Below are 12500 nucleotides of genomic sequence, written 5' to 3'. Positions count from 1 at the left end.
ACACAAACAAGTGAAGGGAACTGAGTGACTGTCCAGGGCTCAGGAAGGCCCTCGGCAGGCTGGGTGTTTGACCAGAACAGCAAGATGGTGAACGGGCTACACCAAGGACTCTTGGCGTGAGCAGGCCACGAAAGGGAAAGGTTCTGAGGAAGAACTGGCAGAGCAGAGCCCTGGGGGCACCAGAAGCGAGAATAAGAAGGCTGTGTGTGTGGATGAAGGAGCAGGCCTTGTGGGATTCTGAGGGGGATTAGATAGAAATATGGTTGGTTTTTTTGTTTGTTTGATTTTGGGGTTTTTTTCCCCCTTCCAGACAGGGTTTCTCTGTGTGGCCCTGGCTGTTCTGGACTCACAGAGTCCAACCACTCTCAAGGACTAAATGTTATTATCAAGAGTATAAGTGGCTTAGGACAGGCCTCAGGTCAAGTATTCACCTAGTTGACAGGGCTGCTGGGAGTAATCAATGACCTTGACACAACTAGAACCATTTTGGAAGAAGGAACTTAAATTGAGGAAAATGCCCGACCCCACACAGATGTGGGAAGGTGCAGCTCACTGTGTGGTGCCAACTCTGGGCTGGTGGTCCCAAGTGCTGTAAGAAAGCAGGCTAACCACTCCACAAACAGAGCGGCAGGCAGCTCCTCTGGCCTCTGCTTAGCTCCCACCTCCAGGCTTCTCTGCTTCAGTTCCCGTCCGCTTTCCTCTGGAGATGACTGTTCTGTGGAACTGTAAGCTGAAAACACCCTCTCCTCCCTAAGTTGCTTTTGGTAATGGTGTTCTACCACAGCAAGGAAGTAACTGAGACACAAGGCAAGGGAGCGGCTCGCAGGATTTGGTACAGGGGACGCTCCATCAGCATTAATCATTGTGGCTTCATTATAGGGAATGAATTACTGAATGAATGTTAATAACCACATATAGTGAATTTAAAGAGGTGTGTGTGTGTGTGTGTGTTTGTGTGTGTGTGTGTGTTCATGTAAGGACTCTACTAGTGGGCTGCATCTTCATATAATGAATTTATTAAACAAAATATATAAGTATGTTACTGTAGCAGAATGAAAAACTTAATAATCTCCACTTTTTATTAGAACTAAGAATCATTTTCACATGATTTTTTACCTTAGCAATTACAGAATTTCCCACTAGTAATACACTATTTTCTATCTGTACATAAATTCCAAAACCTGATTTAGAACACGATTAGAGCTTTTGTGAAATAAAAAAGGTAAGACTGTGAGCAGAGTACGGCTGCAGTAGCCAAGCAGGGATAATAAAACCTAATTTCCTGGGCTGCAGAGATGGCTCAGTGGTTAAGAGCACAGACTGCTCTTCCAAAGGTCCTGAGTTCAAATCCCAGCAACCACGTGGTGGCTCACAACCATCTGTAATGAGATCTGATGCCCTCTTCTGGTGTGTCTGAAGACAGCTACAGTGTACTCACATACATGAAATAAATAAATAAGTAAATAAATAAATAACCCTAATTTTCAAAAGAGTCTAGAGCCGGGCGCGGTGGCATGCCCCTGTCACCCCAGCTCTCAGGAAGCCAGGCAGGAACTAGTGCTCCTGCCCAGCCTGGGCTGTACAGGGAGAGCCTCTCTTAGATGACTGAGCAGCAGAGAGCACTGGCTGCACAGCTCTTCCACAGGACCTGAGCTTAGTTCCCAACAGGGAATGGCAGCTCACAACCATCTATGATTTGACCCAATGCTGTCTTCTGGAGTGCAGACATACAAGTACTCACATACATAAAAGACATAAACATCCTAAAGGAAGGAAGGGGACGCATTTCTTACTTTTCTGAACTTCTCCACTTGTTTGAAGGTGTCTGGGTCGAGTTCCTGTGATGCGTCTTTCATCCACAGCAGGGCCCCTCTGTACTCGGTGCGAGCCCGCTCCATGCGGTTGATGGTCACTGAGGTGTCAGAGATGGCCCTCTGACTGAACGTTGCCACTTCTTGCTTAAGACGAGACAGGGGAGTGCACAAGGCCAGTCTAACAGCACAGAGGTAGTGATCAGAGGATTATACATCCATAAACAAAAATCTAGACACATTGCAACATGTATTCACCATGGAGCTGAGTCACAAATAGGGAATTCTTGACATGCTTTGACGATTTAGAAAGCAGACCCTGAGTTACTGGGGGACATGCTGCTACAGGTTGTCTCTTTCAACTTTAGGGAACACAAGTTTGTTGATCCAGATATAAATAATCCACCAGGCACACCTACCCCCTAGAAAAGAATTCTAAAGCAACACAGGACCTGTGCTCCAAAACACAATGTAATTTACAGAGATTGTCCAGTTGGCAAGTTTAGGGAAAACTTGGGTTCAAAAGATTAGATAAAAATGCTAGGAAAACTAATGGGGGTGCAGTTCTTGGCAGCTTGGATGAGGACAGAAAAACAGATATTTAAGAAGTACAACTCAAAGCCAGCTGGGCTAAAGCTGCTTTTGAACAGTGGCACAGGAGGGCCCTGGGCCGTCAGGCTTGACGCCTTAATGAGGATTTCTGCACTAATGTGGCAGAGTGAAGCCACCCGGGCAGACATCTCAGTACAGGACCTGATAAGGTCAATTTTTTTATTTTGTCTGTAATACAAGCATCTGAGCTACATTTACTGTGTATATATATATGTGTGTGTGTGTATACACACACACACACACACACACACACACACATATAGTCTTTATAACATATCTTTATGCTAAGCACTGTGAAATAATAAGGGGAAAGTATCGAATTAAGAAAGAAGAAAACCTGGCTGGACACAGTGGTGCATGCCTTTAATCCCAGCACATGGGTAGGCAGAGGCAGGTGAGTATCTGTGAGATCAAGTTTAGCCTGGGCTACATAGTAACCTTTCTAAAAAATAAAAAAAACAATTTTAAAAGAAAGTTTCCATTTAATTAGAAATACTATAATGTCACCAAAGCTGAAGGAGTGCTGCTCAAAGGCCTCGGCACGTGAGGCCCAGGGCTTGTCTGGTCAGCATCTCAGAAGAAAACACAGACACCGAAAAAATACACATATTTGAAATATTAGTCATGCTATAGCTCTATTATAGAAAACCATTTGAGAAAAAGAAATATAATACAAAGTGCTAATTTTAGGAATTAGCTATTCAAGAGCACCAATTTTTAATTCTTTTGAATGCAAATGAATAATTTAAAATGAGTAACTAAATGATGAATTAGAATTTAAAAAATGTATCTCTAAACACAGTTCTCTTGAAGCACATTCCATTGCCTTATTAGTATAGGCAGTAGTAGCCTTTCTGTGGGAGCATAGGTCACATGACTACAGGTCAGAGGGTGAAGGAAAGCTGTGGACCTTTGCTTGGCTGAAGAGCAGAGGGCCTTGCCGGCGGCGCCCATCATTTTGCCAGCTTGAGTTGCATCCCGCTCTGCTTGAAACGTTAAAAAGAGCCCTAGTTCATTTTCTTCCTCTGATATAACTAGGGAAAAAAATTACAGTTTAGTTAATTCTTTCATTTCACCATTTGCTTAAAACTTAACAGCTAGGAGACATGAGTCTACAGGTCAAGGTGCGTGCCACCAAGCCTGACAACCTGAGTTCAGTCCTTGGAGCCACACGTGGAAGGAGAGAACTGACCCCTACAGGCTGTCCTCTGACCTCCACACATGTTCTATGGCACTTGAGGACACAGACACAGACACAGACACAGACACACACACACACACACACACACACACACACACACACACACACACACACGTAACTTAAATTTTAAAATAAAGAGTCACAAGGGGAAGAAAATTCTCTGAGTTTCTCCCGCTGCAGAGGCTGGCAGCCTGGAGAGCACGGTTTAGTTCTGGGTGCTGTAGATGCTGGGGCAGCAGAATTTCCTTCTGCAAAACTGACTGTTCCTAACCACAGGTAAACTGGCAAATGTCAAATCATAAAAACTGCTATACTGACCCCAGCATGGGGTGCTGCCAGATGCTGAGAAGAGACTGAGGAAACACACAGGGACTGACTAAATTGACTACTTTCATATCCGTCACAGATCTAAAAACGAAATAAAACTGCAGGGCTTGACCAAGAGGAAGTGGAGTGTGGAGCATGTGCTCTGCAAGTGTGAGGCCCCATGTGCGCGCGGAAGTCGGCTTAGGGTTTCTGTTTTGTTTTGTTTGCTTATTTCCTGAGACAGCTTCTCAGTGTGCATCAGATAGCCTTCTAGAATACACACACACACCATCATACCTGTGTGCATCACTCCCCCACCCCCATCCCCCAGGGTCTCTGTAGGGAGCACTGGCTGTCCTGGAACTTACTATGTAGACCAGGCTGTCGTAGAACTTGGAAAGCTCCGCCTACCTCTGCCTTCCGGAATTGAAGGTATGCGTCACCATGCCTAGCCGGTTACTCATTCTCGTTATACTTTACAAAAGCGTCAGGCTAGAAACAAACCAAAAGCAAAATATCGCTCCTCTGCCCCAGATGGTTTTAGAAACGCCAATCTAGTCCTCTACCTGGTAACTTTTAAACCACTCTCAAATGGACAGGAGGAAAAGGCCTTCAGAACTCACCTAAGCCAACGGGACCCTGAAATGACACCAAGGTCACACCCACTTTCGCCTTAGCTACAAAGAGGTTGAACACCAAAAGGGGCTTTCCCTGTGCTCAAGGTGTGGTAGCGGGACACGCTGCATCCTCTGAAACGAAATCGTGGATTTCCTGGGTTTTCCAGAAGAAGCTGTGACAAACTGTTGATGTCATGGGAAGCAAAACTGTGAGAGAATCAAGGGATAACTGGGCAGACTTTCCCTGCTGGTGAAGCCAACATGGTGATTGCTACAGTTAAGCCACAAACCAGAGATGAGAGAAAAGCTCCACCCAGCAGTGGTAACTTCACAATGAAATTTTAAAGAAATGTTGGAGTATGTCTTTAGTTTCAAAATAAGGCAGGGGGCACAGTAAACACTGAAGATGAGGTGAAAGGGTTGTCGCTACAGGTCCAGCTGCAAAGAAGTGTACAGACTGGGGGCCCAGAATTGCACCTGTGGCGGTCGGAATCAAAATGGCTCCCACAGACTCATAGGAAGTGACCTTGCTGGGGGTGTGGTCTTGTTGGAATAGGTGTGACCCTGTCGGAGGAAGTGTGTCATTGGAGGTGGCCTTTGAGGTCTCAAAACCTCAGGCCAGGCCTAGTGGCTCACCATCTCTTTCTGCTGCCTGTGGATGCAGCTATGGAAGTCTCAACTACCTCTCCTGTCAGCATACCACCATGCTTCCATGGTGACAATGGATTTAACGTCTGAACTGTAAGCCAACCTCCTCTTCCTTCTGCTCCTCTCTGCTGTCTAAAAGGCAACCAAGGCCATAGAGCACCACAATGCAATGGTGTGTGTGGGGGGGTGTTAGAATTTTTTCTAAGCTCCACCCCAGTTACCTGGCAACAGCCAGGTGTGCCTGACTCACTATAAAAGGGGCTGCTTGCCCCCTCCTCACTCTCTTTTGCTCTCTTATTTTCCCTTGCTTCTCTCTTGCTCTCTTGCCTTCCTGCCCTCACTCTCTCCCCATCCCCTTCCTCATGGCCAGTCTCTACACCTCTACTTCTCTACTCCTCTCTCTTTCTCTGCCTCTACTACCCTCTTGACTCCCCTCCTAATGCCTTGAATAAACTCTATTCTGTCTCTATACCATCATGTGACTGGTCCCTCAGAGGAAAGGGATGCCTCAGCAAGGGCCTCACCACACACCTCCATAGAACAAATCCCTCCCCCTTTATCTTTTTATAAACACATCGGGGTGACTTCGCAGTCTGTGTTATCACCTTTAATAAAACCATGCACTGCATTATAAGCACCAAACACTATCAGAGAGCATGAATCGGGGAATCTAGCCCTAGTAAAGCCCTGCTATTTTCAAAGTTATAAACTGAAAATTTTCAATTTCCTTTGGTATCTTCTAAGTATAGACAACAATGCTCCTCATCTGAAAGCATCTCTGTCCAGTCTATATACACAGCCCCTGGACAGAGGAAGAGTGTTCATGCTTCTAACCCACAATTACTGAGTCCCCAACTTTATTGATGACTCAAAGGCGTGAGTCTACTGCGTTTTCTACAATCTGACTTCAGTCTATCTCTTTTTATTAACCTAAAATATTCTTGTGGGACTGGAGAGATGGCTCAACAATTAGGAGTACTGAATGTTCTTCCTGAGGTCCTGAGTTCAATTCCCAGCAACCACATGGTGGCTCACAACCATCTGTAATGGGATCTGATGCCCTCTTCTGGTATGCATGAAGACAGCTGCAGCGTAGTTATATATAAAAAATAAATAAATAAATAAATCTTAAAAACAAAAACAAAAACAAAAAAACCAAAAAAACTCTTGCAAGCTCCAGGGAGTCATGAGACTTAGATCCACCTCTCACAGGTCACATGACTCCAGATAAGTACTCCTGTTAATTACAACCAAAACTTCCATGCCCACTGTCTACCGCTGAAGGTGGGCTCCCCCTTCCTCTGGTCTTGGGACTCCTCCCTTCCTCCAACTACCAGGACCACAGGCCTGAAAGTTTCAACTGTACACCCAGTTAGCATTTCCTCTAGGCTCTGCCCAACAGTTACCTAGCAATGGTTAGGTAATGGTCAGGAACCAGGTATATAAGAACTATTCAGGCTTCTCCCCCTCCCTCTGTTCCCTCCCTCTCCCCCTTCCCATCTTTTCTCTCTTATCCACACCCCCATCTTCCTTCTCTCTCTCCATCTATTCCCTGTCTGTCTTTCCCTCCCACATGTCCCCAATCGGCCTCTTCCCTTCTTCTCTCCCTTTTTCCCCTCCTCCCCCATTCCTTTCCTCCAATAAACCTTCTCTATTTTAGGTTTGCCTCATGGCTTGATTTCTCAGGGAGAACACTTTGGCATAGGCCCGCCCAGGCAGCTCCTACCGCTGTCCTAACTTTACCTTCTGTCCCTAGTCTATATCTATCCCAGCAGATTTCCAGTCTCCCATGCCTGCAATGCACCAGCCTCAGCAGCTTTCAGAACCTGCATCCCAGATTGCTCCAAAGCGGTCTACACTTCTGTACTCTCAGAACTTGGGTGGCAGGCAAAACTGATGTCTCCAGCCTGCACTCCTGTCTCCCTTCAGTCCTTTGACCAACATTCCAGCCTTCTGGGTCCACAACAGCAGCAGCAATACCCCATTGGCAGCGTAGTCTTCATTTTCAGTCAGGAGTCATGTTACTTTAGTTGAGAGATATGCATTTTCTTTGCCTCATAACTTTAATCTTAGGAAAAGTCTTCCTTTCTGTGTGTGGATTTCGGGTTCTCTGGGAACACGGACCACGTTGTTAATCAGGGAACACAGTCTCACCTTTATTGATGTTGAAAGGGCAGGTGAGGTCCAACCTGTGCTGCTTTTGTGATGGGACCTGCCGGCCAGCATGAACAGATACCCCACACTGACAGCCTCACCCCTGGGCAACTGATTCCATAAAGGTGGATAATGCTATTCCGTGACAGCAAATGGTGAACTCATACAGCTCCACATCCAATCTCCATTACAAAGTTCGCGGCATTGACTACCCACTGCGTTTGTCTGACAGTACTAGCCACAGACCTGTTAGACCTGTGGAGTCTCTAGACACCACATATTTATGTACATCCTAAAGAGCTTTCATATATGCACCGAATCCCGCATATATGATCCCTTCCTTATTCTGAAATGCCACAAGGGTGCCCAGAGATCTAGTGATTTCATGGCAAAATTAAGGACACACAAGCTTGCCACTCTTTCTAGACATTTCCATTTCAACAGACTATGACGGTCCAGTGTTCATGGCAGCCGTTTACAGCTTGGTGGTTTTGAACCTTAGTCATCTGGCCCCAAGTTTCCTTTGCTCTTTACTCTTCTTAGTCTTAGTTACAAACTCTTGTATGGATGCATGCTGTTTTCTTTCTTTAACCTCATTCCCTGGCCTCCGAATCTCTCTTTTCCTCATCTTCCACCTTCCATAAACCACCTACCCACTACCCTCTCCACAGGGTTCCCTCTGTCAATTACTATAGCCTAAGTTAATTCCACCTGCAGCTCTGGGTTATAGCTCTATACTGACTCAATTGTATGCTTTCTGTATCACCTTTTATTTTGTTGCAAAAAGTTCAACTATGTCATAGTATATATCACATATTCACACACACACACACACACACACACACACACACACACACACACACACACCCTTGACTAATGATGCCATATTGTGAACTTCGAGTATAAAATGTACTCATCAGACAGCTTTTTTTTTTTTTTTTTTTTTTTTGAGTCAGGGTTTAACTGTAACCCAGACTGATCTAGCAGTAACTCCGTGGTCCACACTAGCCTCCCACTCAGAGTGATCCTCCTTCCTTAAGCCTCCTGACTGCTGGGGTTGGGGAGAGGCACCACCACACAGACAATTATAAATTAATTATAATTTATCAATGAACAAATGCTTACTGAATACATGCTAGGTACTGTTTTTAAGGCTTGGGAACAAGTAAACAAAAAACAATTCTTGCATTATGAGATCAAGAACAATGGGTCAGTGGATAACAGCACTTGCCCCCATACCTGACCTGAGTTCCATCCCCACACCCACCCCCCAGTCCACGTGATGGAAAGAAAGAATTGGCTCCCTCAAGTTTTCCTCTGACTTCCACAATTATGTACTGGCATGTGCATGCCCTAGTCCCAAGAAAAAGATAACTAATAAGTAATAAAATGTTAAAAAGAAAAACAAATTCTGGTACAAAAAAAAAGCAATAGAGGGTTGGGGATTTAGCTCAGTGGTAGAGCGCTTGCCTAGGGCGCAAGGCCCTGGGTTCGATCCCCAGCTCTGAAAAAAAAAAAAAAAAAAAAAAAAAAAAAAGCAATAGAAAAATACATTGAATGTTGAGCATTATGAGAGCACAGGGGAGGCTTAAAGGAGAAGGAGTTTAAATTTAGACATGGGGGTCAAGGGAAAGCCTCATTAACCTAAGGGAAACTTCAAAAGCCTAAGGGATGTTAGGAAGCACATGATGCAAAAGCTTGTTGTGAAGAAATTAAAACAGTTCAATGAAAGGATTTTAGGATGAGATCGAAGAAGCAGTCACATCCAGTAAGCCACTCCCCAGAATCCACATGATGGAAAGAAAGAATTGGCTCCTGCAAGAAGATATATAGATATAGATATAGATATAGATATAGATATAGATAGATATATAGATAGATATAGATAGATAAGATATAGATAGATGATATAGATAGATATAGATATAGATGATATAGATAGATATAGATGTAGATATAGATAAGATATAGATATAGATATAGATATAGGTAGATAGATGATATAGATATAGATGTAGATGTAGATGTAGATATAGATGATATAGATAAGATATAGATGTAGATAGATATAGATATAGATAGATAGATAGTGATATTCTACTATCATCGTGGTGGAGAAAGAAATCCAAAGGCTAGGTCAGAGTCAGAGAAGAACCCGCCAATGGCAATATGCTGAGAAGGAGAAAGCTGAAGAGGAAAAGCAAAGCAGGGAAGGCAGACAGAAGCAGTGGCAGAAGCAGTGTCTGAGGCAGGCGGGGAGGAGGAACTCATCAGCTGAGGGATGAGAATTGATCTCTGGACTTTCCTTCTTGTGACTTTTACCAAAGCTCCTCAGAGGAGTGGAAGAAGCTGTGCTGAGGTAAGGTAACGCTATAGTCTGTAGTCCAGCATTAGGAGTGTGGAGGCAGGAGGCTCAAAGCCAGCTCAGCTACACAGTGAGACTGTCTCAAGAGGAAAAAAAAGGAGTAAAGTCCCTACAGGACACACAGACAACCTTGTCGACTGTCTCTGTGAGAGAGGAAAGGAATGAGGTACTGATTGTAGGGTCTGCAGGGTCAAAAAGGCTTTGAGTGGTGGAAGGCAACCTCAAGACTTACCAGAGTAGAAAGTAAATGTCACATGATTTAATGAGCACAGAAGGGAAAGACAGACACTGGGGATTTGGGGAACAGGTCACTATAAATGTTCATAGTTTACCATAAAATCATATGAAATGGTTTGATAGACCACTACCTTCTCGTTAAGTGATTCAGGTTTAAACGCATGCCAGTACTTATTTGAAATGGGGATGATCAGATATCTAGGAGGTCATACCATTGAGTCTTAGCTGGTATTTCTCAACCGTCTTCACGAGTTCATTGCATGTCTCCTGGATGGAGTGAAAAACCTTGAAAAATAAATTTTATTAGGATACTTTAAAGAACAATAAATTACAACTTTTAGCACTTCAAAAGTTGAAATTAGCATAGAAGTATCTGTTACATTACATGACTTCCATCCATTTACATGACTGTGATGTATGGTTTAGACACTGTTTGCTTTCCCTGACCAGGGTGTACTTTAGGCTGTTATATCACCGATAGAGAAAGTATATTTAAATTTCCTGAGAATGCTGGAGAAAAAGTATGAATGTGGAGACTACTACAGCACCTGTTCTCCCCTCAGTTCCCAAGTTGTCTGAACACTGCCAAGTTATGTCCATTATAAACTACATCAAATAGTGCTAGTGACACACAGACAAGAGAACACCCTTAGAAACAGTTGATGCTCAACATAGCTTTACTAATATTAGTCAAATCAAAACAGCCCAATAAGCTTACTATAAAAATAACGTATTGACTGGGTGTGGTGGCACACACCTTTAATCCCAGCACTCAGGAAGCAGAGACAGGCAGATCTCTGTCTACAAAGCGAGGCCAGGACAGCCAGGGCTACAGTCTCTGCACAGAGACAAAGAAACCACCTGCCATCCCCACCACCAAAATATATGTTCTGGACCCAAGCAGTGATGCACACACCTTTAGTTTCAGCACCTGGGAGGCAGAGGCAGGTGGATTCTGAGTTGGAGGCCAGCCTGGTTTACAGGGTGAATCCCAGGACAGCCAGGGCTACACAGAAAAACCCTGTCTTGAAAATCAAAATAATTAATTAATTAAAAATAATGTACTAGGCTGGTGTGGTACTAGTAAAGGAGTTGGAGTCAGGAGCTATGAGTTCAAAACTACCTACATTGTGGTCATACATACCACATATAAAGCAGTACACGGAAGGTTATAATAATTTTTTGTTTTGTTCTGTTTTGAGACAGGATGACCACAATATATTGTAACATTTAAAAAGCGGCAAGGATTCTGAAAGATTTTACCCTAAAGAAATGACAAAAGTCTGAGATGTGTTTAACCTAAACATTATGTATAATATATATTAAAGATTACACATATGTTGAAGGTTTCATGGTACGCCATTTCTAAAAAACGGTTTACTTATCCTTATTTTTATGCTTTGCCTGTCAGTGTGCCTCTACACCATGGGCATGCCTTGGGCCCCTGGAGGCCAGAACACAGTGTCTGATCCCGAGACTGTAGTTACAAATAGTTGGGAGCTGCCATGTGAGAACTGGGAATGGTACCTTGGTCCCCTGGAAAAGCAGACAGGGCTATTAACTGCTGAGCCACCTCTCCAGACCTCTATTCCATTAGTGTATACAATTGTTATATTTTTACATATCAGTTCAAGGCTAGCCTGGTCTACAGAGGGAGTTCAGGCCAGACAGGGTTACACAGTGAGACCCTGTCTCCAAAAAAAAAAAAAAGAAAGAAAAAAGAAAGAAAGACGAGAAAGAGGAGGAGGACAAAGAGAAGAGGAAGAGGAAGAGGAAGAGGAGAAGGAGGAAGACTACAAAAGTGGAAGTGGAAGCCAAGCAAACCCTTTCCTCCCCGGCTTGCTTTTGGTCATGGGTTCCATCACAGCCACAGAAACCCAAGACATCCCAAACTTCTTGGTGTAAAAGTTTGCTACAATCCCTGCTCGGAGTCCCAAATATTACCCAGTTCCGTGCCACACACACGGTCTTCACATTTACCTCAAGTTTAGCATCCAGTTCTGCATCAGATGCAACCACGTGCTCATCCTCCTTTTTCCCTGTCGCTTTGATAAAGACCTGCTTAGTTTTCCAGTATTTCTTCTGCATTCTGCTCACTACTGACTGGCTGTCTTCTGGTCTGAGGTGCTCAAAGGAATCCATGGAGTAACTGAAACAGACTAAAATGAGGCTTATTTTAAAAACTTTCTGATAGATTAAAGACTATATTGTATTTTTAATAAACATAATAAATATCTAGCTAGTGTGTCAGTATTTTATTGATAAACCAAAATGATATTAAATATAAGCATAATGCTTGCTTTATATGATCTTAGTTTATTTTATAATTACAACTAGAGAAAAGAGAGAAAAGATCAATATTACTACATTTTGGTTGCGAAGCAAAGATGATAAAATTATTGTTCTATAGATATGGGTGGAAATAATGCTATTTGATCAATATCTACTGGTAAACATGTCTTAGTCTATTAATCTAGAAGGATTTTTTTATTCTTCAGTATACTGAGAAATGAAGAAGTGTACACACACATTTCCTGTGACTACCCCAT

General features: G+C 43.5%; 1 protein-coding gene across 11 annotated transcripts in view; it reads right to left on the bottom strand.

The window, feature by feature from the left end:
• Nucleotides 1-12500, bottom strand: part of Ica1l (islet cell autoantigen 1 like) — a 47617-nt gene that overhangs the window by 22904 nt on the left and 12213 nt on the right. For 10 of the 11 annotated variants that reach the window (XM_032902899.1, XM_032902893.1, XM_032902897.1 and 7 more), the window contains exons 2-5: nucleotides 11932-12110; nucleotides 10164-10236; nucleotides 3334-3457; nucleotides 1794-1992 (exon numbers count right to left, since the gene is read on the bottom strand). In XM_032902899.1, coding sequence (XP_032758790.1) covers nucleotides 1794-1992; nucleotides 3334-3457; nucleotides 10164-10236; nucleotides 11932-12093 — 558 coding nt within the window. In that variant the 5' untranslated portion in view covers nucleotides 12094-12110. The remainder of the gene's footprint in view (nucleotides 1-1793; nucleotides 1993-3333; nucleotides 3458-10163; nucleotides 10237-11931; nucleotides 12111-12500) is intronic. The other variant, XM_032902895.1, reaches the window with a different exon arrangement.

The sequence above is a fragment of the Rattus rattus genome, chromosome 5, assembly GCF_011064425.1.
Source record: "Rattus rattus isolate New Zealand chromosome 5, Rrattus_CSIRO_v1, whole genome shotgun sequence".
NCBI classification, from domain to species: domain Eukaryota; kingdom Metazoa; phylum Chordata; class Mammalia; order Rodentia; family Muridae; genus Rattus; species Rattus rattus.
Note: the sequence above shows the minus strand (reverse complement) of the source record. Positions and strands in the feature narration are given on the sequence as shown.